The sequence below is a fragment of the Molossus molossus genome, unplaced genomic scaffold, assembly GCF_014108415.1.
Source record: "Molossus molossus isolate mMolMol1 unplaced genomic scaffold, mMolMol1.p scaffold_m16_p_3, whole genome shotgun sequence".
Lineage (NCBI taxonomy): Eukaryota > Metazoa > Chordata > Mammalia > Chiroptera > Molossidae > Molossus > Molossus molossus.
In genome coordinates, this window is record NW_023425366.1 from 48,728,784 (window position 1) to 48,754,972 (window position 26,189).

Below are 26,189 nucleotides of genomic sequence, written 5' to 3' on the forward strand. Positions count from 1 at the left end.
TATTAGGCTTGGTTTTGAGTCCGTCTAAATGCTATTTGAAGAAGCCACTTGATCAGTAATGAAATCTCAGGTGTGAATGTCTTATTATGTTAGGCTCTCAGAAGTTTGAAATAACTTGAGTATTGGTCAGTATTGGTTTCACTGATTATGAACATGTCTTTAGAGTAAATGTGTCATAGCACAGGGAAGAGATATGGTCCTCAAGTTGGTGCACATTTCTTCTAGGATATAGCTTAAAGTAGGAGTGCAAGTGACTAGGAAAAGGCTGCAGCCCTAGAAACTAAACTTGATTTCTTTTTTTTTTTTCATCCTCACCCGAGGACATTTTTGCATTTATCTTCCGAGTGGAAGGGAGAGAGGGAGGAAGAGAGAGGGAGAAACATCGATGTGAGAGAGACACATCTATTGGTTGCCACCCACACGACTCCATCCAGGGCTGGGGACAAATTGCAACTGAGGTGCCGGTGCCCTTAGCGGGAACCGAACCCTGGCTTCTCTGGTCCAGCGGCCAACGATTTAACGCTGAGCCAAACTGGCCAGGGCTAAAATTGATTTCTTTCCAGCTTCCTCCTGTTTTCTTCAAGCAACCTAACCCCTTCATATGATACACTTTCTGAATGATTACATAAACCCCATGGCATTTACTTTCACTCCTGTGTGACTACCTTTTTTCTTGAGGTTGCTTCCTACCCACCTCCATGTTCTTCCTTTTCATGCTGCCATTTCTCAGCTTTACCTTTTGTTTCCCCATGTATATACTTAGGACCATTCATATATTTTTAACTTTATACATCTGTAAACTTATAAAACTTACTGAAATATATTTCTTTCTATTCATATTATATTCTTCAGTCTCTGAATTACGTGACTTTTGATGATATACACTTGAATTCCACTCATTAATTTCTACCATGATGAGACTTATTTTTAATTAAGAATACTGGGGTATTTCTAAAATTGCAAAATTTGCAACTGGTTTTGAAAAACAGTAAATACTAAATTTATATAGGCTTTAGGGAAAGTTAAGATATAATTTTCAACACTTATCAAAAATCGATTAGAATAATTTAGGGACGTTTTTATTTATTTATTTATTTATTTATTTATTTATTTATTTATTTATTTTTATCCTCACCTGAGGACATTTTTCTATTTTTTGTTCAGGTAGAGTGGGAGGGAGAGAGAGGAACAGAGAGAGAGAGAGAAACATCGATATGAAAGGAACACATCGAGTGGCTGCCACCCACACGACCGACCAGGACCGGGGACAAACTGCAACCGAGGTACATGCCCTTAGCGGGAACCGAACCCGGGTCTCTCCGGACCGCAGGCCGACGCTCTAACCGCTGAGCCAAACTGGCCAGGGCAGGGACGTTTTTAAAGTAGGATCATTTTAATACTTTTATCACAAAAAAATGTTACAATGTGGTTCAATTTAAAAGTCAAATTACAGTTTTAATTAAGGTAAGTGTTTTATTTAGTACTCATGTTCCTGTTTTGAAGGTGTTGTTTTAAAGGCTTGGTCTTGCATTACTGTCTGTAAAGTAGGTGTATGGGCAACAAACGAAAGACTTTAGGCCTTAAATTGTTGTTTACACCAACTAATTTATCAGATTTAATTTTTATATGTATAAATACTTGAAATAGGAATACAATTTATGTGTGTCAGTTTTATTGAATTTTCCCCCAGTCATAATATTGGTAGCTTCAAAAAAAGCGTATTTCATTGATTGGCTCTATTTCACCAAATACCTGTAACTACATTTTTAAAAAAACTCCTGAAAAATGAGCTTTGAATCCTAATAGTTCCTCTGTAATAGAATGTCTTTATGTAAGGATTGCTACGTACTAATGATTTTCTTCAAATTTTCTCCCCCCTCCCCACCAGCCAGGCCCACAACTCCTCTTTCTGTAGGCACCATTGTCCCACCTCCAAGGCCTGCTTCCAGACCAAAGCTTACTTCAGGCAAACTCAGTGGGATTAATGAAATAGTATGTACTCAGGTGTTTCTCTTTTTTAAACTATAACTGTTTTGATTTAAGATGCAAATAATACCTTTCTATATGCCCCTTTACAGTTAAATGCTTAGAATTTTCTACTGGAGTCTTCAAAGTATAGGAAAGTTTTCCCAAACAACACTTCCTTCACTCCCCCATCTTACCTCATTATCATACCTGTGGAGCAAGACATTGTTTAGGTGGAAAAAGATTTCCTTAGAAAGTTGGTACATAAAAATACTGTTTAGTACCCATTGTTTTATAGCGGAGAAGCAGTTTTTATGGAATTCTGCTTAAAGTCAAATATTAAGGAAGAAATGGTTCTTAGGCCTTAGAAGTATATTGCCAGAAGAGTCCTGGAGGGCATCTAGTTCAGCTTTATTTCTGTATATAAGAAAACTGTAATTCACATCACTTAATTGACTTGTACATATTAATTATAAGTACGTATTGCTGTAAAAAAGAAAAAAGCATTGGTCTTCAAGTGTTGTTAGATAATGAAAGAAATGTTATGGGTTCTGTTCAGTGTGAGTCTCTCCCAAACCAGTCTTCTTGCCTCTGATCTGATTGCCAGTTTAATTGTCAGAACTTTCTGAAAGTTGAACTTAATCTTCTTCTCTCTCTATATATATATATAGTGGTTCCCCATAATTCATGTGGTTGAATGTTTTAGTTGCATGTACAAGGCTTTTGATTAACTACCTGCATTACCAGACTAACAGTCTAACTTGCTTCTCTTTGCAGCCTAGGCTCCAGCCACTTGAAACTTACCACTGTTCCCCAAATATATCCTCTCATATTTATTTTTGTAATTTTTTTTTCTTTATTGGTTTTAGAGAGAGCGAGAAACATCGATTGGCTGCCTCCTGCATGCCCCCACTGGGGATTTGGCCCACAACCTGGGCATGCGATTTGACTGGGAATCGAACTGTGGACCTCTTGGTGGATGGTTCGATGCTCAACCACTGAGCCATACCTGCAGGGCCATCATGCTCTTTTATACATTCATGTCTTATTATGCCTCTCTATCTGAAATGCCCCTCAGTTTTCTTGAAGACTCTGTTAAATATCACCACGTAGGTAAAATCCTCTTTGATCATTACTTCTCCCCCAGTGAATTTAATCATTCTCTTCCTTGTACCCGTATTTTGCTTGTATTTCTCTCCCCACCCCACCCTTACCAGCCATACTTTCTTTGTGTTTGTTCCCCTTACTGGACTATGCCATAGCCAGTTTCATATCCTTAATACTTTGCATGATGCCTGTCACATAGTTAGAAAATGTTTCATGACTAAATGAAACAACCAAGTGTTGAAATGGTGACATCTTTCTTTATTACCCCCTATCCCAATGAACAGACTTAATGGAAATGAAATGAAAGACTAAATACCACTTGCTAAAGAGATGGTTATTATTTAAGTAATATAAAAATAAATACATTTTAATAACATGGGTGTTATCCTGATTACAAAAACCAATGCACGATTGTGTTGGAAAACACAAAAGAACATAAAAATTCCTTCTGTATTTTAACACTTAGAGTAACCCTTGTTAACATTTTTTTATATTCTTTCATTATTTTTTGACTGCATAAGTACTTATTTATTCAGAGGTAGTAAAATACTGTTAAAAGCACAAGTTTATTAGTCACTAATTAACTGAGTCACATTAGGTAGGTTATTTGGAATCAGTTTTCTTATTGGTAAAATTGGTATAATGATAATGGGTTGTTGTGATACTTTAAGTTAATACGTATGTGTAAAACACCTAGAACATTGTCAGGTGCAAATAATTGCTCAAAACGTTATTGTCTTTTCTTACATATTTTTTGTTTGCTCTTCACTTGAAAATATTGTGGGAATTCTATGTCATGAATTATTCTGTAGTTTTTAAACTTCTTTAAAGTGGTAGAATTCTTTGTCAAATAATCTTAATGCTGTTAAGTCTTTTACATGAGTAAAAGTGGGACTTTTATAGTTGAATCTTTCACATCACCCTTCACTGTGGGCCCTAGCCTTGAGAACTTTCTAGAAACCACTCTCTAAGGGCTTCAGAGAGCACTGTTTGAATTGGCTGCATAGCATAAATGCTCTTCTATACTATTGCCAGCATTAAATTTCCAAAAAATTTTTAGAAATTTCTTAATTTAATATTTCCAAGTTTCCATTATAAACCATGTCTTAATGACTGTCCTTATGTTTACTTGTTTGCAGAACTTATTTCCTTATTAAAAATTTTATTTATTTAAAAATATTTTTTTTTCTTTTTTTTTTTTTTTTATCCTCAACTGAGGACATTTTTCCTTTTTTTTTGTTCAGGTAGAGTGGGAGGGAGAGAGAGGAACAGAGAGAGAGAGAGAAACATCGATGTGAAAGGGACACATCGAGTGGCTGCCACCCGCACGACCAACCGGGGCCGGGGACAAACTGCAACCGAGGTACATGCCCTTAGCGGGAACCGAACCCGGGTCTCTCGGGACCGCAGGCCGATGCTCTAACCGCTGAACCAAACTGGCCAGGGCTATTTTTTTTTTCTTTATTGACTTTAGAGAGAGAGGAAGGGAGAGGGAGAGAGAGAGAAACATCAATGCATCGATGAGAGAGAACATGGATTGGCCGCCTCCTACATGCCCCTCACTGGGGATGGGGCCCACAACCTGGGCATGTGCCCTCGAATCGGTGACCTCTTGGTGGTTCAACGCTCAGTTACTGAGCCACAACAGCCGGGCATCTTTAGTAAAAATTTTAAAAGTGAAATCTATGAACTAAATGGTATATACATTTGTAAGACTCTTGATAATTATTGCTGTTGCCGATTTGAATTCTCTCCAGCTATACATTGGAGTGCCCTTTTTCTTAACATGCTTATTTGTACACTTTGTCAGAAGGTCTGTAACCACACCTTCCATATACCCGTACAGAGAACTCCTCATTGATCTAGAGCAGTGGTTCTCAAAATGTGGTCCCAAGACCAGCAGTATTAACATCTCTTGGGAACTTGGTAGAAATTCATTCTCTCTCACCCTAGACAAATCAGAAATTCTGGGGAGTGGCCCAGCTATTGTGTTTTAACAAGTCCTCCAAGTGGTTCTGATGCATGCTAATGTTTGAGAATCATTGTTTTGAAGCAATACTGTCCAACAGAAATATAATGCAGGCAACATCTATAATTTTAAATGTTCTAGTAGCCACATAAAAAAAAAAATGGCGAAATGTATTTCATTTTAGTCCATGTATAAAAAATACAAATTTAACATCTAATCAATATAAAAATTGAGAGTTTACATTCTTTTTGTGTGTTTGCTAAGTCTTCAACCCACTGTGTATTTTATAGTTGCATCTCATCTCAAATTTAGACTTGCCATATTTCAAGCAATAATGGCTACTGTACTAGACAGTGTTCTAAAACAAGCAAAAACCACTTAAGAAAAGAGCTGTTTTTGCCTCTTCCTAAAAACTTGTAAAAGGCACATTCTAAATTGTAAAAATACAGCCACATTATATTGGTCATGTTGCCACAGGGGAAATGTCTCTCATATGTAATTGATTTCAAGACTTTCCCCAAGCTTGTTAGTTTTAAATCAACTGTTGAATTTAATATTTGGCCTCGTAAATTGCAGTACCCCAATTTGTATACATACACAACTGCATTTTCCCACTTTGCTATAGTTTTTCAACCTATTTTTTAAATAATAATGAGTCATCAAAAGGCAGTCTCTGAAACTAATAGTTTAAAAAGTTAAATTGGGGGTAGGGGTGAGGATTTACTAATATAAGATATTTTCAAATTTTTATAACAGTTTATATATATTCATGCAATAAAGAGTTGACTAGTGTATGAATGTTTATAGGGTTTGTTGGTTTTTGCCTTTTGTTTTTCAAGTCCCTCAAATAACTGGGAACAGAAACAATGTCTTGTTCAGTGCTTTGTATCTAGTTACCTAATCTCTGACCTGACTTATAGTAGGCACTACATGAATACTGTATTTGCTTAATTCTTTTTTTTTTTAATTGATTTTTATTTTTTGAGAGAGAGAGAGAGAGAGAGAGAAACATCAATCAGCTGCCTCCTGCATGCCCCCTACTGGGGATTGAGCCCACAACCTGGGCATGTGCCCTGACCTGGAATCAAACTGGGACCTCTTAGTCCATGGGACAACATTCAGTTCACTGAGACACACTGGCAGGCCTGCTTAATTCTTTTATAAATGAAAAGGTTATTTTTAAGTCAGCTAAATATGCCTTATTTTAAAAAGTGAAACACCTCAGGAAGTATTGCTAATGTTATTGGAACAATTAGGAATTTGGAAGGAAAAAAACTTATTTACCAAGGTCAAAGATAAATGAATTGGAATAATGTTTCTCATATTTGTTTTTATGTTAAACTAGAAAAGTGAGAAGATAGTAGAACCTCTGTATGGTGTTAACTTTCTCAATGATGAAGCATTAAAACGAATTATAAAGGAAAATGTGGAGTTTTGTAAACACCAAAAATAAAGGGCAAGCAATATTTAGGGGGGAAATGTTTGCAGCAAATAAATTAAAGGGTTAGTGAAAGCTCGGGTAATACTAAGTCCTCCCAAAACTAAATCAGAGCTAATACATACAATTTATAAAAGGGAAAAATGCCCCCCCCCCTTTTTTAATCTATCAAATTGGCTAAGAATTAAATTATTTTCTCCTTCTTCTAAGGCCCATATATTCATTGCTGGCAAGGGTGCAGAGAAATGTTTTTTTGTATTTATAAGCAGTAAAGTCAAGTCAGTAACCCTTCTGGGAAGCAGTTTTGCAGTAAGTGTGGAAAGCCGTCATACTGTTTAAATTAATCATTTAACTTCTGAGAATCTATCTTAAGCATACTTTTTGAAATACAGAAAATGTTTTATGTACAAAGATGCTCTTGACAGCATTATTTTAAAATAACCTTTTCAGCTTTTAATATATTCTCAAAATTTACTTGACCTATGGCATCTCTAATTTTGAGTTATAAGACATTCACATAATAAATATGGCTTAGTGTATTAAAATAAAACTTACTTGATACCTAATAATCTTTTTCTGATCATGGAGGAATTGTTTTACCATTTTGATAAATAACTTTTTGTTTTTAAGCCCAGGCCATTCAGTCCACCTGTAACTTCCAATACAAGCCCACCTCCTGCTGCTCCTTTAGCCCGGGCAGAAAGTTCTTCGTCTATCTCATCTTCTGCTTCATTGAGTGCTGCCAATACTCCAACAGTAGGTAAGGAATTATCATTGATTACATGTGAAAGTTAGCATCCAAAGTATGATCAGGCTGAGACTTGTTTGTTTGTTTAATGGGCTGGTGGTGATTTAACATTAGAAATTTGAGTTTTCTGGAGACAGACCTGGCATTATCAAATTAGTCACAGTTTTCTTTTCTTAGTCACAGTTTATGTTATCTAAATAGGAGAATTTTAACCATGGTTAGCACTGTTACAAATGCATCAAATTTACCTGAAACTAATATAGAACAACATTGAATATAAACTGTATTTGAAAAAAAAAGAATGCATAACATTTATAAACTACTGACCAATGTAAGTACTGTAGTTGATGGCGAAATATAATGTAGCCCTTTCTACTGTGAACTAATACTTACATTCCTATGGAAGTTTGTATTATTTATTTATTTATTTATTTATTTATTTATTTTTCTTTATTGATATTAGAGAGAGAGAGAGAGGAAAGGAGAGGGAGAGAGAGATAGAAACATCGACGAGAGAGAACATCGATTGGTCACCTCCTGCATGTCCCCCCACTGGTGATCGGGCCCAAAACTGGACATGTGCTCTGACCGGGAATCAAACTGGCGACCTCTTGGTACATGGGTCGATGCTAAACCATTGAGCCACACTGGCAGGGCAGGAAGTTTGTATTTTAAAAAGAATTAATTCAATGAAAAAAAAAGGTTTTATGCTTGAAGTGAATTATTTTTTCTACCAGAATTTAAATCACAGAGATTTAAAAGTAGGTATTTTAGGTCATAGCTATATACACCTAAACCTCACTGGACAAATTCAGTATTTAGATTTTGCTTAAGAGTTTTTTCTGTTATACCTTATCCAGTATTTACTACAAATTCTCAACGAACTTTCTTACCCACTGTTAGTACAATAAACAAAGCCCAAAGCCACTTAAAGCAGCTGTGTTTCGGGAGCAACAACAAATCATCAAAGTTATAACTGTCTCCATTGGTACTGTTTTAAGTAATAATGGGTTTATCCTTGATGTATATCACTGATTTATACTGAGCATAATTCAGTAGTGCTCAAAGTGTAGTAGTCCTCAGACCTGCAGCATCTGTCTGCATCACCTAGAAACTTACTAGAATTACAACCTTTTAATTCAGAAATGCTGGGAATGAGGCTAGCAATTCTTGAACAAGTAATTCTGATGAATGCTAAGTTTGAGAATCACAGCCCTAATTAAGTTGATTTAATTATACACACACACACACTTTTTTTTGTCAAAACTCACACAGGAAAAATGTATCTGAGGCCAGTGTAAAAATGACATATTTATATAGCTAAAATAAGATAAAATTGATTTGATTTCTAAATGTCTGAAAATAATGTAACTGTCTTATTTTATATACCTTTGTGAACATAGCATTTTTCTCATCTTTTAACTTTATGTAAACACAATATGTCTAATAAGTTTGTCTTTGTGTTTGCTCTAACAGCAATTTCTTTGTATTTGTATATGTGGTTTTGTTCATTTGTTTTTGCAAAATCTATAAATTAGTCATAAAATACATAGGTGGGTCCTATAAGAAATCAGGCAGGTGATCTGTACCAAAATTAGCTTTATTTCTTTTCCATTATCTCTAGATTATTCAGAAGGTTATCTGTTGTGATGGAAACTGTAGTTTTGATTAAGTTGGTACTTAAGTTTTTAGTTTGATTCACTGTGGCCAATAGAACCACAAGTAGGAGGGTGACTGTGATGATGCAAGCAGGATGTATGTGGCTTTTGTACAACAAAGGTTCTTTAAATCTACCTCAAAAATTCTCTTTCTTTCTTATGATGCTTATTCAGCTCTTTGCTTATATGTAAATTTTTTATTCTTATTGTTTTTGGAATTATTTTCTTTTCCTGCAATATTTTGTTTTATTTAAATATGATAGAAGATGATAATTTGATTGGGACACTCTCTGAAATTGAAAAGCACTGTGAGACTTCACAAGGTATTGTATCGAAAGCAAATGTGTATGTTAACTAATGATCCTAAAGTGTATCTAAAATACTTTGTTATCTCAATTTTCCCTTTCCAGCATTGTATGGTGTCTCAGAAACCAAATATAACCCTAAGGTTTAACTATCTCAGTTTTGTACTAATTATGTCCAGTTGCTATACAGGATCCACTGATATCAAATCCCCAGTGATAAAAACACAATATTTTTGCATTATCTTTTATCTCCCTGCTCTTCTGTCAACATTGAGAAATGTCAATAAATCTTTACTCTAAAGCTGTTGGAACCAAAGAAGAAGTGATTATAAAAGAAGCAGAAAGAATATGTCAGTTAAGGCATCATTTTTCTTTTTTTTTGAATTTTTTATCTTCACCCGAGGACATTTTTGCATTTATCTTCAGGTAGAGCAGGAAGGAGAGAGGGAAGAAGAGAGAGAGAGAAACATCTATGTGAGAGAGAGATATCCAGTGGTCGCGACCCACATGGCCCCGATTGGGGTGGGGACAAACTGCAACTGAGGTATGTGCCCTTAGTGGGAACCGAACCAGGGACTCTCCAGTCCACGGGCCAACGCTCTAACCGCTGAGCAAAACCGGTCAGGGCAAGGCATCATTTTTCCATGCTTCTTTAGCAAAGTGTCTGGCACACATTAGTGGCTAGTAAAATAACTATTGTGATTTTGTGAATAAAATTTTATATTCTTGGATTTTAAATTTTCATCTGAAATTTTAAGTTGTCTTGTTTGGGTGGAGGGTTACTTTTTCCAGTGACATAGAAGCAGCAGTTCTTGTTCCAAAGTATTTTTCTAATTATGGAGAACTTTCTAAGTCAAATGCCTTCAAATTCTCAAATACCACAGAATCTTTCTAGCCTCTAAAGCTAACAAAATATCTTTTTTTACTATTTGTAGGATTTCGGGTTTAGTTGTGAGACACAGAAAGCCAGTATTGATTTTTGTCAGAATTCATTCTCTAGGCATATCAAAAGTAACTTAGTCTTTCACTATAGGTAATCACCTCTGAAATAAAAATATGTGATGGTTATGAACATTCTGCAACACTTATATAACAAAAGCATACATTCAGATTTCAGAGCTTTATGGCGACCTAGATTATTCATTTAAAAAAATAAGAATGAATAGTTATAATTACTCTACTGACTTATTAAAATTGCAGCACATTATATATTTAATGAAGGTATAAATTGGAAGCGGACATTTGTGAGAGAGGGAAAAAAAAGAAAAGCAGTGTACTATTTTGAGGGATTTTTCTGTTATGAAGTAAAAACCAGATACTTAGTTTACATTTGAACACCTGCATAGATTTAACTTTGTTTACTTTTTTTTATGATTTTATTCTAAAACTATCCAAGTGAACTTTATGTCAGGAAAGTTATAAAAATGATGTTATTAGTTACATTTATCAAGACAAGGTAATATAGGAATATAATACAAATCTTAGAGAAAGAGGTAAAAGAGGATTATAATAAATACAAAAATCCAGTTTAATGCCCTGATGTATGTGATTGGTAGAACCTGAAAGAATTTAGTGTCAGTAATTTTGAAGCCATACTTTAGTAATTTTAGCTCTTCAGGTAAAGGGCTTTTTCCTTCTGACATTCTTTAACCCAACCCTTCGGTGTCATTACATTTAAAAGAAAAAGTCATTGTGAAATGTTTTCCTGTTTTTTTGTTCTTTGTATTATTTTATGCTATATTTTTAACCTCCAGATTTTACTTGGGGCATCTTTGAAACCAGTAATAGTCATTTGTGACAAGCTAACATCGTGAATATATCTGTCTTGGTATTTTAATAAAAGTTTTTCGGTAGGATTTAACAAATGAATTGTATGTATTCTAGGTGTGTCACGAGGTCCCAGCCCTGTCAGTCTTGGAAATCAGGACACCTTACCTGTGGCAGTCGCCCTTACAGAATCTGTTAATGCCTACTTTAAAGGAGCAGATCCCACCAAGTTAGTCTTAAAAAGATAACAAATATGTGTGTGTTGGGGGTTAAAGGGACTTGGTGATAAATTTTAAGTTATGTTTGATTCTGTATAGGTTAGAATTTTCTGTTTGTTTACTTGCTTTTTGCTATCAAATGTAGTCATTTAAGGATTGTCTTTCAAATTAAAAAAAAAATCACTAATCAGTAGTAGCGATGTTTTTTTCCCAGTTTATTTACATTCTTGCCCAGGCTTTATGACCAGTATGACACATCTGTTGCTTTACATATCTGTAGAGAAGGATGATATTTTAGATGGGGATAGAACTCTGAATCTTGGCCTAATATCTATCTCTTGGGAAAGTCTGACATTTGCAAGAGAGAACTAGAATGCATGTTTAATGTCTGAGACCTTGATATTTGGGTGAATGACCACCCCTACTTTTTATGGAACATTATTCATTCATCAAATATTTGAGCACCTACTATGTGTAAGATTTTTATAAGTTTGCATTATCATGAGAGAAACAGTTTATTTGATTATTAGTTTTCTCTCACAATAATGCAATCTCAAGAGAGAAGAATTAAAGTATCCTCAGCACTTTGAACAGTCTTACACTTAGTAGGCACTCAAATATTTGATGACTAAATATATATGGAATGAATATGTTATACACGAAAAACTACAGGTATTGATATATGCTGTGAAGAAAAATAAACCAGGGTAAAGGAATGGAGATTTGTAATAGAGGGCTGCTATTCTAAATTGAATGAAAACATCTTTTAAACAGATGTTTGAAAGACATCGAGTAAGTCAGGAAGATACCTGAGGGAAGAGCATTCTAGTGAATTTAAGGGACTGAGGTAGAAGCATGCTTGGCATATTCAAGAAACAGCATGGAGAGAGAACCATGTCACTGAGTAGAAGAAGGAAGCAAGGAGGAGAGTAGTCAAAGATAAATCCGTAAAAGGATCAATTCAGGCTGGTCATCATAGATGGTAAAAAGTTTGGAATTTATTTTGCGTGAAGTGGAAAGCCAGTGGAGGCTTTGAGTAGAGGAATGATAAGGTTACTTATGTTTTTGAAGGAGCAATGTAGCTATTATATAGAGAAAAATTGGAAGGAGCCAGAGTAGATGCAGAGAGAGTTAACCACAGAAATCCAGGTGAGAGAGGATGATGGCTTCTATCTGGGTATTAGCAGATGAGATGGTAAATGGCAATAAGATTCTGAATATATTTTGAATATATGGTTGTCAAGATTTAGTGAGTGAGTAGACTGCTAAGTTTGAAGTATTTACTAAGACAACTTAGTGGAGATATTGAGTTGATAGTTGAATGCATAATTCTGGAGTTCAGGGCATAGATTCAGGTTAGCGATAAAATAGCTAGTTGTCATTCCTTTGTATATAATACTTAAAACCAGGGGCCTTAGAGAATAGAGAAGATATCTGATGAGAGCTAAGTCCTGGTCCCCTCTAGTGTTTAGAAAACAGGAAGACAAGAATGATCCAGCAAAGGAGTTTGAGATAGCATGCAACAAGAGAGGTGAAGCGAGAACCAGTAGAGCAGTGTCCCAGAAACCAGGTGAATAAAACCTTTCATGAGGGAAGGTTTGTGAAGCGATATCTGATGTCGCTAACAGGTCAAGAAACATTGACCATTGACAGTTTGGAGGTCATTGGTAACCTTCACAAGAATAATTTTAGCAGAGTGGTAGAGATGAAAGCCTGCTGGGAGAAAGTTCAGGAGCAGGACATGATGCAAATAACAACTATATTTGGAAAGAGCAAATGTAGACAACTCTGTCAGGATGTTTTGCTCTAAGTGGAAGCAGAAAAGAGGCAGTAGCAGAAGAGAGATGGTAGAATCAGGGGAGCATTTTTATTGATTTGGTATTTATTCATTTTAGCATGTGTGTATGCTGATGAGAAAGATCCAATATTTATGGAAAAATTGAACCTTCAGGAAAGGAGAAAATTGCAAGAGTGAAATCCTTCAGTATATAAGAGGACAGAACGCTTACGTACAAAAGTGATAGGATTGGCTTTGGTGTGTAGACTCATCATCTGTTGAAACAGGAGGGAAAGAAGGTATGGATAGGGAGTGAGGTAGATGGAAGTTCTGTAAGAGTATGAGAAGGTTCTTTTCTGATTTTATTTTTTCAGTTAAAATGTAAAGTGGCTGTGGGTAGGGGGAGGGAATATTGCAGGTTAGAGGGAAATGGTAAAAGTATGAAAAGAGGTAGGGAATGTAGTAGAATTGTCAGGTAATGTAAAGGGCCCAGTTGAGAGTTTTGGCTGTGTGGTTATATGTTTTTCTGTAGTCACATTCAGCTCTAGAGATGTAGGTGAGGAGCTGAATTTAGCCAAGACTGCATTTTGCCAAATAAGTGCAATCAAGTGAAAGAGAAACAAGGGAGGGCTTATGAATACCAATGTGTGATGATGGGAGGAAATGAGGATAGGAAGGAATGAGTGAAGATTAGTAAAAAGGGTTGTAGGAATAACATTGTGGAGATTTTAATGAGGTTGGAGAATTATTGGGAATGCAGTTCTAGATAGAATGAATTGAAAAAATAAATGGTGACTAGATTAATGGGGGAGTCTGAAATTGAGATTATGGAGGGGCTTCAGCATAGCTGAGATAGACTGGAAGACAGGATCATTAGAGGTGAGGAGTTAAACTAGGTGACCGAAATATTGAAAGGGTTATCTGCATGAATATTGAAATCACTAAAAATTATGGTGGTCTGTTTCTTTACCGCTACTCCTAATACGAGGTCAGGAGCTAAAATTTTCAGAAAGTGAAGATGACTTGAAAGGGTGGGCTAGGGACTAGTAAAGTTCAATGGTATGAGTTTCAAAAGAAGCTGGTGGTTTTTAGGAAGAAGGAACACAAAGTTGAAAGAGACAGTGTGGAACAAGGAAGACATGTACACTGATTGCCACCCTGAGACCTTGTACTCTGGAATTTTGAGGGAAAAATAGCTCTAGTGGGGGACAGTGTTACCTTCCAGGACAGCCAGGCGATGGTTTCAGTAAACTAGTAGAGTAATATTATCAGTGTGCCTACATTTGTGTTGAGTATGCTATGTCACATTGGATCATTTTTTAAAAATAATTAAATTGAAAAAATTCATTCATAATTATGATAAATTTTTATGAAGTCCTTTTTAAACCAAGTATGTTTTAAATGAAGATTAAAGTGCCTTACTTTATTTAAAATTTTCAAACTCCCCAATTTTAGGTGTATTGTGAAGATTACTGGTGACATGACAATATCATTTCCAAGTGGAATTATTAAAGTCTTTACTAGCAATCCATCCCCAGCTGTGTTATGCTTCAGGGTGAAAAATATCAGCAGACTAGAGCAAATTCTTCCAAATGCACAACTTGTCTTCAGGTTTGTGTACCTCTGTTTTGCTTTTGATGGTGGTGGTAATCATACATTGTTAAGTCCTTCTCTCCTATCTTCTCATCTTTCAGGAATGCTTCTGCTATATTGTATTCTTTATTTTTGAACTTTGGCTTTTCCTCATCCCATCTTTTGGTTTCTTTCTACTAGTTTTTCCCAAGTCACCAAATTGTTACATAGAGGCAAAGGATAAAGATAAGTCAAATAAAATAACGAAAATATTTCTTATGGCTGCAGTGATTCATCACAGTGTGATTCTAACACAAAAGATTTTTGGATGAACATGCAAGCTGTTACTATCTACCTCAAGAAACTATCAGAGCAAAATCCAGCTGCTTCTTATTATAATGTAGATGTATTAAAGTATCAGGTAAGTGTCCTGTTATTGAAAAAATCCTAAACTTAAAATATTAACAAATAGGATATTGTAGATCATTAAATGAATAATATGTTATAGGCAAATGAGGTTCATTTCAGGAATGCGAGGATGTTTCAAAATCAGAAAATCTGTTAATTAGCCTATGGAGATTTTGACCAATTGGATCAAATTCATCTATTTCTCATTAAAATATTGAGTAAATATAAATACATGAATGCATCCTTAAAGCAATCAAAGTCAGGAATGGCAAAGACAGCTATTATTTCTTTAAGTATATAAGATTTTTCTGGATATGTTAGTACTGTTAGAGAAGAGAATGAAATAAGTGGTAACAAATATTGGAAAAGAAGAACCAAAATTATTATTACTTATAATGAACTGTTATATTCCTGGGAAAGTCAAGAAAATTAACTAAAAAACTATTTACTATAGGAGAATTTACTGAAGTGGTCAGTTTAAAAATTAATAGCTTTCAAAACAGTCAGGAAAACTAATGCAGCAAAATATTCACAATAAAAATAATCAATTAGAAACAACACAATTTCTACTACTTGAATATAGTTAGAAAGGAATCCTTCATTTGCGGAAAGACTCACGTAAAAAATATTTTAGCTGGTTTCTAAATTAACTTATAAATTTAATATAATTCTGATCAGAAACCTAGTAGCGGTGTTTATGCATTTGTGTTTGGAGACTTGACAGTCATTTTCAAGTTTTCTGGAAGAATAAAGTTAAATGCTTTAAACAGTAATGTGGAGTGATGTTTTAGTTTAATGGGAAAATTATTATAAGGTGACAGTATTTAAAATAGTTTGCAATTGGCACAACAGTAGACGGCCAGATGAATGGAACAAATTAGAGTATCCAGAAGTAGATCTAAGAATAAATGGAAAATTGTTTATATTGACAAAGTAGCATTTCAAGGCAATGTGGAAATGATTAATTTTTCAGTAAATGGGATTGAGGCAGCAGACTAGAGAGTTGTGGAAAATTAAGCTAAATTCATAACTCATACCTTTAACCAAAATAAAATCTACATGTATCAAAGGTTTAATAATGACAAATTAAACCATAAAGATACTAAAATAAATTATAGTTGTATATATGTATAATAGCTTTTTATTACAGTTTTTAATCTTGAAGTGTGGAAGACCTTTCTAAGAATGGTACAAAACCTAGAAGCCATGCAAGAAAAGAGTGAGATATTTGACACAAAAATAATTTGTGTATAAATTATTTAGCTAAAACAAACCAACCATTAACTGAATCAGTATTTAATCTGAGGGGAAAGTATTTGTCATACATAAAATAGACCAAAAGGCCTACTCCAAAGAGCCCTTATAAATTAGTAAGTAAAAGGTAAATAATTCAATAGATAGATGACTTATGGACAATAGCTGCATGTCAGTAGAAATCAAAGCAGTGAATATTTAGACAACAGTGAGATACTGGTTTTAACCTATCATCAGATTGACAAAAATAAAAAAGATTACTTTATTGAAAGAGTGACTACTTGTTCATGGAAGTACAAATTAATAGAATCTTTTCGAAGGCAATTCTATTTTTTTATTTTTTATTGATTTTTAGAGGGAGAGAGATTGACTGGCTGCCTCCTGCATGCCCCCTACTGGAGATCGAGCCCACAACTTGGGCATGTGCCCTGACCTAGAATTGAATCAGTGACCTTTTGATGCATGGGATGATGCCCAACCGAGTCACACTGGCCAGGGCAGGTGTAACCTTGAATTCAACAGTTCCACCTTCAGAAATCACACAAATGGTGGGGGAAAGAAAGATAATGCACAGGATATTTAGTGCAACATTGTTTGGAAACTACCTAAGTATATATCCACAGAGGAAGAGATTGATTAAATGAATTATTATAGCCATTAAAAAGAGTGAGATGGCTCCATGTTTGCATATCCCTAAAAAGTATAGAAGGATATGTACCACGATGCTAACTGTGAGGAGTGAGAATGCCAAGGGATTAATTTCCTATTGCATATACTTCTGTATTGTTTGGATTTTTAATAGGGTAATTTATTTAAATGACTTACATTTCTAGGAAATAAATACTTAAAGGTAAAAAAGTGCTGCTGCCACTTAAGTTGGTTTAAACTTCATTCCAAGTATTCATTTATCATTCATCGCTTGCTAATTATTGGGAGTTGGGGTAAAATAAGTAATACTGTGTGTTAGAAAATAAGTGATATGGAAAAAGGAAAATGTGTGTAAAGTAAGGTATGAAAAATAGCATTTTCAATGTAAATTTAAACAGGGTGATCAGAGTAGGTCTCATTGAAAGGGAGTCATTTGAACATGGAACTGAAAAATTAGAATTGTACCATTTACTATGGATTATGTGATTAAAATTAGATATTTCAAGTTGGAAGTATTCTAATTCCAGGCTTATAGAACTTCATGGTGACACATCCCTTTTTCTCTTTTAAATCTGAATTCTAAGATTCTTTATGAATTATATGTTGAATATTGAGAGGTATTCAAATGTGACATGCAAATAAAAATCACGTGATTTCTGGGCTCTGTACCTAAGCTGTTGAATCATATTTCTGCATTTGGAGCCAGGGGAATGTGCATTTTAAACAAGCACCAGGGAAAGTTTGATATAGGTAATTCCAGGTTCAAACTTTGAGAGTGACTCTTATTCCTACTCCTGCTTTATTCTAGCAACAGACAGCTTCCTCATTACTTATTTTTTATTCTGTAAACTCCTGTGTTCAAGTATACGTGTCATTAACATGACTTTTTTTTCTCTTTAAAGGTATCATCAAATGGTATTCAGTCCACTCCTCTAAATCTTGCAACATACTGGAAATGTAGTGCTGGCACCACAGATCTGAGGGTGGATTATAAGTACAACCCAGAAGCTATGGTGATACCAAGTGTGCTTTCCAACATACAGGTGGTGGTACCAGTGGATGGAGGGGTCACAAACATGCAGTCCCTTCCCCCTGCAATATGGTAAATTAAGTAGATTTCTGAATTCCTGCTGGATTTGCTTTAAATCTTCAACTTTTAGAAACTAAGTTATGAAAGTTGTATAAGTTTGAAAAGTTTTAGGGCATTTTCCCATAGAAACTGTGCTATAAAAAGATGTTCATTTTACTAGTCAAGTAAGCCATAGTAGCCTGAATCCAAAATAAAGTAGTTTTGCTGTCACCACCCAGACTTGAATGATTCAAGACAACTTTACCCTTAGGCAAATTGCTTAGCCTCTCTAAAGTATGTAATTATTTTATAGGGTTAAATATAGCATCTGGCATATCTATAGGAACACCTATCTGATTAGTATTTAGTAGTATTAATTACTCTCATCTCTTGTGCTATCTTTTAATATTAGTATAGACTTCATTCTTTATATTTGCCTCACCATTAATAAGTGTTTTTCTTGAGTTATGAAGGAACTGAGCCATCCACATTGTTTTCCTCTCTAGTTGAAATGAAAAGAACTACATAATTTGGTAAAAATTCCGTTGAGAAAGATATAACATTATGTCAAACATCTTCACCAGGTGATAACTATTGAAAGTAAATTTAGTGCTATAGTTGTTCTAGTGAAATATTTAAAACACATTTATTTATTTACTGCCCTCCATGTATGAGATGTAATACTAGCCACTTCATCTGAAGATACTTGTTATTACAGGAATGCAGAACAGATGAAGGCCTTTTGGAAACTGTCTGGTGTTTCAGAAAAATCAGAAAATGGAGGTAAGTGTGTGTGCTTTAAATAATGTGAGGTCACATGGACTTTTTTAAGGCATATTTATGGAAAGTTTTCTCCTGGAATTTCATGCCTTCAGTTCTAGAATTGACCACTAGGTGGAAGTTAATACCTTAAATAAGAGCAGACCAATTGAGATTCAGAACGCATTTTTTCCTCTCTAGATTGAAGATGCTTTCTCCTGCAGGAGGCAGGAAAATAATTTGTTTTTTTATAATTTTATAAATGTTAAATAAATACTTCTTATGTTCATATGCTAACATTAAGAGAAATACCTAATGAAGTAAATTTAAAGAAGTAGACCTGTTTATTCCAGCTAGGTAACTTAATAACTAATTGAAACTGATTTAACATACTTTTTTGCACACTGTTGATGGAGTCCTCTTGGCCTCCCAGAAATCATGTAGAAGCTTTCAGGCTTTAAAAAGCAAAAATAAATAATTGAATGGGACTACATCAAACTAAAGTTTCTGCACTGCAAATGAAACCATCAACAAAACAAAAAGGCAACCAACTAAATTGGAGAAGATATTTGCTAACAAGATCTCTTATATAAAGAACTCAACGACAAAAAGCCAAGCGTTCCAATTAAAAAATGGGCAGAGGACACAGACCCTTTTTCCAAGAAGGCATGCAAATGGCCAACAGATATATGGAAAGATGCTCAGCTTCAGTAGCTACAAGGGAGATTCAAATCAGAACCATAACAGAATGCCACCACCTCACACCTGTTAGAATGGCTGATATTAAGACAAGAAATAGCAAGTGTTGGAGATGTGGACGAAAAGGAACCCTCCTCATACACTGCTGGTGGAAATGTAAACTGGTACAGCCACTATGGAAAACAGTATGAGGTTCCTCAAAAAATTAAGAATAGAGCTACCATATGACCCAGCAATCCTACTTCTGGGTACCTCCTCCCCAAATTTGAAAAAATTTATTTGTGAAGATGTATGTGTGTACCCCTGTTTTCACTGCCACATTATTCCCAGTAATCAAGACATGGCAACAACCTAAGTGTCTTTCAGTAGATGATTAGATAAACAAGATGTGGTACATATATACAATGGAATACTACTCAGCCATAAGAAGGAATGAAATACTGCTATTTGCAACAACATGAAATAAGTCAGATGGAAAAGGACAAGAACCATATGATTTCACTCATGTGGTATATAAAACAGTAACAAGTGAACAAACAAAACAGACTTTAGACACAGACAACAGTATGCTGGTTACCAGGGGGGAAAGAGGTGGGGGAAGGATGAAGATAAAGGGGGTCAAACATGGCAACAAGAGGAGACTAGACTTTGGAAGGTGCACACACAATGCAGTATACAGATGCTATCTTATAGAATTGTATACTTGAAACTCAATGTTATTATAATCATGTCACCCAATAAATTTTTTAAAAGCCCCTTTCCCTACTCTGTTTTCATATGAAAACCTTTCCTGGTCATTTCCTCTTATTACAAATATCCATTATAGGCCTTCAGTTCTATTACAACATTTTTAAGGAGTTGCTAGTTAATTGCCCCCTCCCACCAAGTTTGCATTCTCAATGCAAAGGAAAAGTCGTTGCTGGCTGATCACTTCTAACTCAATTCCGAATATAATTCCTAGAACAATCAAATCTTCAGTGTTATTTGCATTTTTCTGTTAAAGAAGAATTATCCTGCCCTTTTGAATACCTAATTAATCTCCAATAATTTTTCCTATTAAGTAGGTTTTGCTGAGCTTTTTCATTAATATTTTACGCGTAATGTGATCAGAATATAAAAACACTTGTCAGTTTTTCTGAGGTATTTTTGCATAAAGGACTAGGAACATACCTGTATTGTCTATTCATTTATGCCTACCATGTTGAATTAGACTTTTACTAGAGGACTACACATTGGGTGAAATAACCAAGCTAATCTGCAGTTCCTTTGTTGCTGTTTGGTACTTAAAGGCTGCCTATTTTTAGGCAGTCAACTATATATTGACTTTTACTGTGGCTATATAGCTTTTTGGGGGACAAAATGGAAATTTCTAGTTGAAACTAGAAGTAAACCAGAAATCTTACTTGTATTGAGGGCCTAAAAACAGTTAGCAAGGAAGAAAACGATGTATTTTCCCATTTCATGAAACTATACTATTGTAAATACTTACAAAAATAGGGAATTTGTCCTAAAAAATCTAGAACAAATATTCCAAAAATTTATATGGAACGAAAAAAGAGCTCAAATAGCCTCAGCAATCTTAAGAAAGAACAAAGTTGGAGGTATCACAATACGTTATCAAACTGCAAGGCTATTGTAATCAAAATAGCCTGGTACTGGCATAAGAACAGTCATATAAATCAGTGGAACAGAACAGAGCCCAGAAATCAACCCATGTCTCCCTGGTCAGTATTTGACAAAGGAGGCAAGAGCATACAATGGAATGAAGACAGTCTCTTTAATAAATGTTGCTGGGAAAATTGGACAGGTGCATGCAAAAAAATGAAACTAGACCAGCAACTTATACCATATATAAGAATAAGCTAAAGGGATACAAGACTTTACAAATCATGAAACCATAAAAATCCTAGAAGACAACACAGGCAGTAAAATCTCAGATATCTCTCATAGCAGTATTTTTGCCTATATACATATCTCTTCAGGCAAAGGAAACAAAAAGAAAAGTAAATGGGACTCTATCAACAAAATGAAAAGGGAACCAACTGAATGGGAGAACATATTTGCCAATGATACACCTGATAGGGGGTTAATTTACAAAGTATATAAAGAACTTATAAAGCTCAATACCAGGAAGACATTCCAGTAAAAAAAATGGGTAAAGGACCTGAATAGACACTTCTCCAAAGAAAATATACAGATAGATGGCCAATGGACATATGAAAAGATGCTCTAATCATCAGAGAAATGCGAATTAAAACCACAATGAGATACCTCCTCACTCTTGTCAGAATGGCTATCAGTGAATCAACAAACAGGTGCTGGGGAGGATGTGCAGAAAAGGGAACCATAGTACACTACTGGTGGGAATGCAGACTGGTGCAGCCATTGTGGAAAACAATATGAAAGTTCCTCAAAAAATTAAAAATGGAATTCCCTTTGACCTAGTAATCCAGCTTCTAGGTATGTATCCTAAGAAATACCTATCAGAAAGAATATATGCACCCCTCTGTTCATAGCATTGTTTACACTAGTCAACATCTGGAAACAGCCCAAAGTGCCTATCAATAGATGAGTGGATAAAAAAGCTGTGGTAGCCCTGGCCAGTTTGGTTCAGTGATTAGAACATCAGCCTGTGGACCAAAGGGTCTTGGGTTCTATTCTGGCCAAGGGCATGTACCTGGGTTGCAGGTTTGATCCCTGGCCCTGGTCAGGGTTGTGTGGGAGGCAATCAATCAATGTGTCTCTCTCATCTTGAGGTTTCTCTCTCTCTCTCCCTCTGTTCCACTTTCTAAAAAATCAATGGAAAAATATCCTTGGGCGAGGATTAACAACAACAAAAAAGCTGTGGTATATTTACACAGTGGAATACTACATAGCTATGAAAAAGAAGGAACTCTTATGTTTTGCAAAAGCATGGCTAGACCTGGAGATTATTGTGCTAAAAGAAATAAGCCAGACAGAGAAAGACAAATACCTTATGATCTCATTTACATGTGGAATCTAATGAACAAAATAAACTAATGAACAAAATAGAACCAGAGACATTGATCAACAGTACAGGACTGATAGCTATCAGAGGGGAGGTGGCTGGGGAGAATAGGATGAAAGGAGGAGGTGAAGAGATTAACCAAACAACATACATGCATAGCCCAAGGACACAGACAACAATGTGGTAATGGCCAGAGGAAGAGGGGCAGGGCTGGGTGGAGGTGGGTAGAGGAGGGATATCTGTAATAGTGTCAACAATAAAAATAAATGAAATCTATGAAAATAGTAAGATACAAATTTTTTGGCCAGATATTTTAATAATTTCCTTCTGCTATTCACGTATCAGGGTGTCTAGGTGAGGAACTCGAAAAATCTTATAAATGTGGTTCTGATTTGGTTAGTCAGCCTTTAAAAAGAAATGTCCAAATTAGAACACTGTAAAATAGAAATCTGTTTCTATTCTGACTTGGTGCCCAGAAGAGGGACAGGAAACAATTCTAAAGTTGAAGGATTGCCAAAGTGGCTGCTCTTGGCCTGTAGTGGAAATTTTACAGAATTTAATTGCAAATTAAGAATTAGTTTAAGAAGGTCTTGGGACAATGGTTAAGAATTAGGCAGCAGTTCATCTTCCCCCTGACAATAGTATAGGGTAGATTAGTGTTATATCTTTTTCCATATTTTTCTCTGTAATGTTAAATTTCTGTGTAAGGAATCATAGAATGTGACTCCTGCTACCTAGCGTTTCTGTCCACTTTTCCCAACCAGAAACCTGTTAACCTCCTAGTCAACTCTTCCTTTCTCACCTCTTGATTCAAGCATCTCTTGATTCCAGCTTCTAAATATGTTTCAAATGCATTCCTTTTTTTCCTTTCCCTTTGCCTAGTTCATTTTCCCTTTTCCTGTCACCTAGAGTTCTCTCCCTACCTTGCATCTTGTGCTTCTCTCCCTTTCTGAAATGTTTTCGTGTTTCTTACCTTTGGTGGTTTCCTTTGGTTATTCTTATCTTGATATGTAAAGATACTTAAGAGTTTGTTTCTTGCTACCACTCTAGTCTCATCTTCTGCCACTCTTCTGCTATTCTCCAGCTCTTCTGATATAGAAGTAGTTCTCTTAAACGCATCATGCTCCCTCCAGTTTCCCATCTCTGTAACTGTAGTTCTTTTTGCCTAAAATACACATGGTTGCCCTGGCTAGTCTGGCTCAGAAGTTAGAGTGTCAGCCCGTGGACCAATGAGTCACAGGTTCGATTCTGGTAAAGGGCACATACTTCGGTTGCAGTTCATCCCTGGCCCTGGTCGGGTAATGCGGGAGGCAGCCAGTTGATGTGGCTCTATCACATCAGCGTTTCTCTCTCTCTTTCACCCTCTCTCTCCCTCCCTTCCACTCTATTTGATGATAAATAGAAAAATATCCTCAGGTGAGGAATAAGAAAATAAATAAAATACACCTAGTCATCCCCACCATCATTTTATGTGCTTGTGTGTCCCATGGCTCCTGAGAGGTCTTTTACAGCATCTATCATATTTATCATAATTACTTGGTTTACTGTTTCTGCCATGCTGTTAGGCATTAAATGTGTTGAATAAGTGGTTATATCAAAAAGAAACACTTCAGAAATACCTATTTTGCTTGATGTTGTTTAGACCAGTTAAATTTTAAAAAGAGAGGTGAATAGAAAATAGTAATGTTGATAGAGCTCTCCCCAGTCTTAGCTGTCTTTCCATTTTTCCCTCTCCCAACCCCATGATATGATAAACAGCAGTCATTTGCTTTTTACTTTATCTCTGTACTCATATTCCTCCTAAGGCTTCCCTCTGACCTGACTTCTCATTTGACTCACTTCAGCATGTGTATAGCATAGGACTCTCAGTAGTAAATACTTCATATTTATATTAAGTCAAAGAGGATCATGGGTTAAGATTATTAACAAAAATTCAGATTCTCTGAATAAAGTCTAATTTAAAAAGACAACAACGATAAGTTTACTGTTCACTTGTCATGAATTTGGCATGGGATTGATAATAGTTTAGCTTAAGTGCTCATTTGATTTTTTTTGGTATGAAATGTATATTAATTACTCTGTGTAAATTCTTTATTCTTTTCCTTGTAGGTTCTGGGTCCCTAAGAGCAAAATTCGATCTTGCAGAAGGACCCAGTAAACCAACAACACTTGCAGTGCAATTCCTCAGTGAGGGAAGCACCCTCTCAGGAGTGGATATTGAACTTGTAGGCACTGGCTATAGGCTTTCCTTAGTAAAGAAGCGGTTTGCCACTGGTAAGTTGGGAGACTTCAAGTTTTTTCATGTACATGGGAAATATTTCTAATCTAAAGGCATGGAAACTTTTTCTTTGATTTTTGGTACAAGGTGCCAGGTTGAGAGACATCTGGGAAAGACTACCCATGGTCAATATAGCTGAATACCTGTGATCCAATTCTAATGTATTGTAAATGCATTTGGGAACTGGGATTCTGTAACCACAATTAAAATGTCCTTTGAAATTATAATTGCAAAGCTCTACTTGGTGTTTTTCAGGACGATACCTGGCGGATTGTTGATGGACCTAGCAAAGTGGTTGGCTCAAGGGAGTAGTACAAACCTGCTATTCTGCTTTATCTGTTCTTTCCAAACACTATTCTAACTTGTATTATGTCTTTAAAATGTAGACATATTTGAGAGCTGACTGTAAATATTAAATTGCACCTTTGAAGTGAGTCATCAAAAGAAATAGCACTGAAATTATTTCAACGCTGTAAATGATCAACTACAATATTCAGAAAGCATGTTGATTCAGATTCTCAGTACAAAGTTTTCATAGGCTGAAATTTTAAATTATCTTCAGTGTCTATATTTGAAAAAAAGGGGGTTTATAGTGTAATATCAGGCCTAAAATTTCAGGAGAGCAAGCACAAAGTAATTTAGCTTTCCATAAATTTTTAGAGTCAAATAGTTCTGAAATTTTGTAAGTTTGATGTTGAATGGATATAAACATAACATGAATTCTAAGTTTTGGATAATGTTAATGTAAAACACTCAATCAGATTGAGTTATGTGCCATAATGTAATCAGACCAGAGTCCGGGTTGTATGCAAAAAATTTATCATTTGATTTTTATAAACATATAACTGTAAGTGGTGTTTTATATGATTTTTTAAATCCTGAAGTGCAATGTGTTTTAAAATAAGCTTGCAAAAGACAGCAGAGAAATTTACTTCTGCAGTTAGTTAACTTTATAGAAGTTCTGATGGTTTTGATGAATTAATGCTGTAGATTTAATTTATTTTTATATGGATTGCATAATGTGTGCCTTTTAAAACAATAACATGCCAGAAATGTGCCTATCCACTTTGTTCATAAATGTGCCTCACTTTTCTTCTCTGGGTCTCTGGATCTTCTGTGCAGTCTTAACAGTGATTAGGCATTTTTACAAAATAATTGCAATTTTTATAAATAACTTTGGCTGGAATGGGAAGGGAATTCAGAATAACTAAAGGATAATTTATATTTAAGAACCCTGGCTCACTTTAGTGAAACACTGTAGCCACTAGAAAAAGGAGGAGCTACCTAATGGCTTATGTTTATAGGGGGAAAAAATTGCCTTCAGATATTTGCCCATAACTTCATCAGAAAGTATACAAATCCCAAATTCTGAAAACTATTTAAGGTAAATTTGTAACTGGCATTTTAACTCTCAATTTAACATTTTCCTTCACTCTGTTTACCAATGAAAATGTATACATTTATTTACTGAATGTGTTGTGAGCATGAATTTTGTAGTATTTTGTGAGGAACACATTTTAGAAAACATTAGTTTTGGCATTAGAGAAGTCTGCCATTTGTT

The 26,189-nt window shown here is 35.2% G+C and overlaps 1 protein-coding gene across 7 annotated transcripts in view; it reads left to right on the forward strand.

The window, feature by feature from the left end:
• Positions 1 to 25,818, forward strand: part of FCHO2 (FCH and mu domain containing endocytic adaptor 2) — a 130,824-nt gene extending 105,006 nt beyond the window's left edge. For 2 of the 7 annotated variants that reach the window (XM_036279596.1, XM_036279597.1), the window contains 9 exons: positions 1,889 to 1,992; positions 7,110 to 7,239; positions 9,149 to 9,208; positions 11,075 to 11,186; positions 14,408 to 14,563; positions 14,813 to 14,945; positions 17,737 to 17,936; positions 18,622 to 18,686; positions 24,460 to 24,816. In XM_036279596.1, the coding sequence (XP_036135489.1) occupies positions 1,889 to 1,992; positions 7,110 to 7,239; positions 9,149 to 9,208; positions 11,075 to 11,186; positions 14,408 to 14,563; positions 14,813 to 14,945; positions 17,737 to 17,936; positions 18,622 to 18,686; positions 24,460 to 24,674 (1,175 nt within the window). In that variant the 3' untranslated portion in view covers positions 24,675 to 24,816. The other 5 variants (XM_036279599.1, XM_036279600.1, XM_036279598.1 and 2 more) reach the window with 5 other exon arrangements.
• Positions 25,819 to 26,189: the final 371 nt, after the last annotated feature.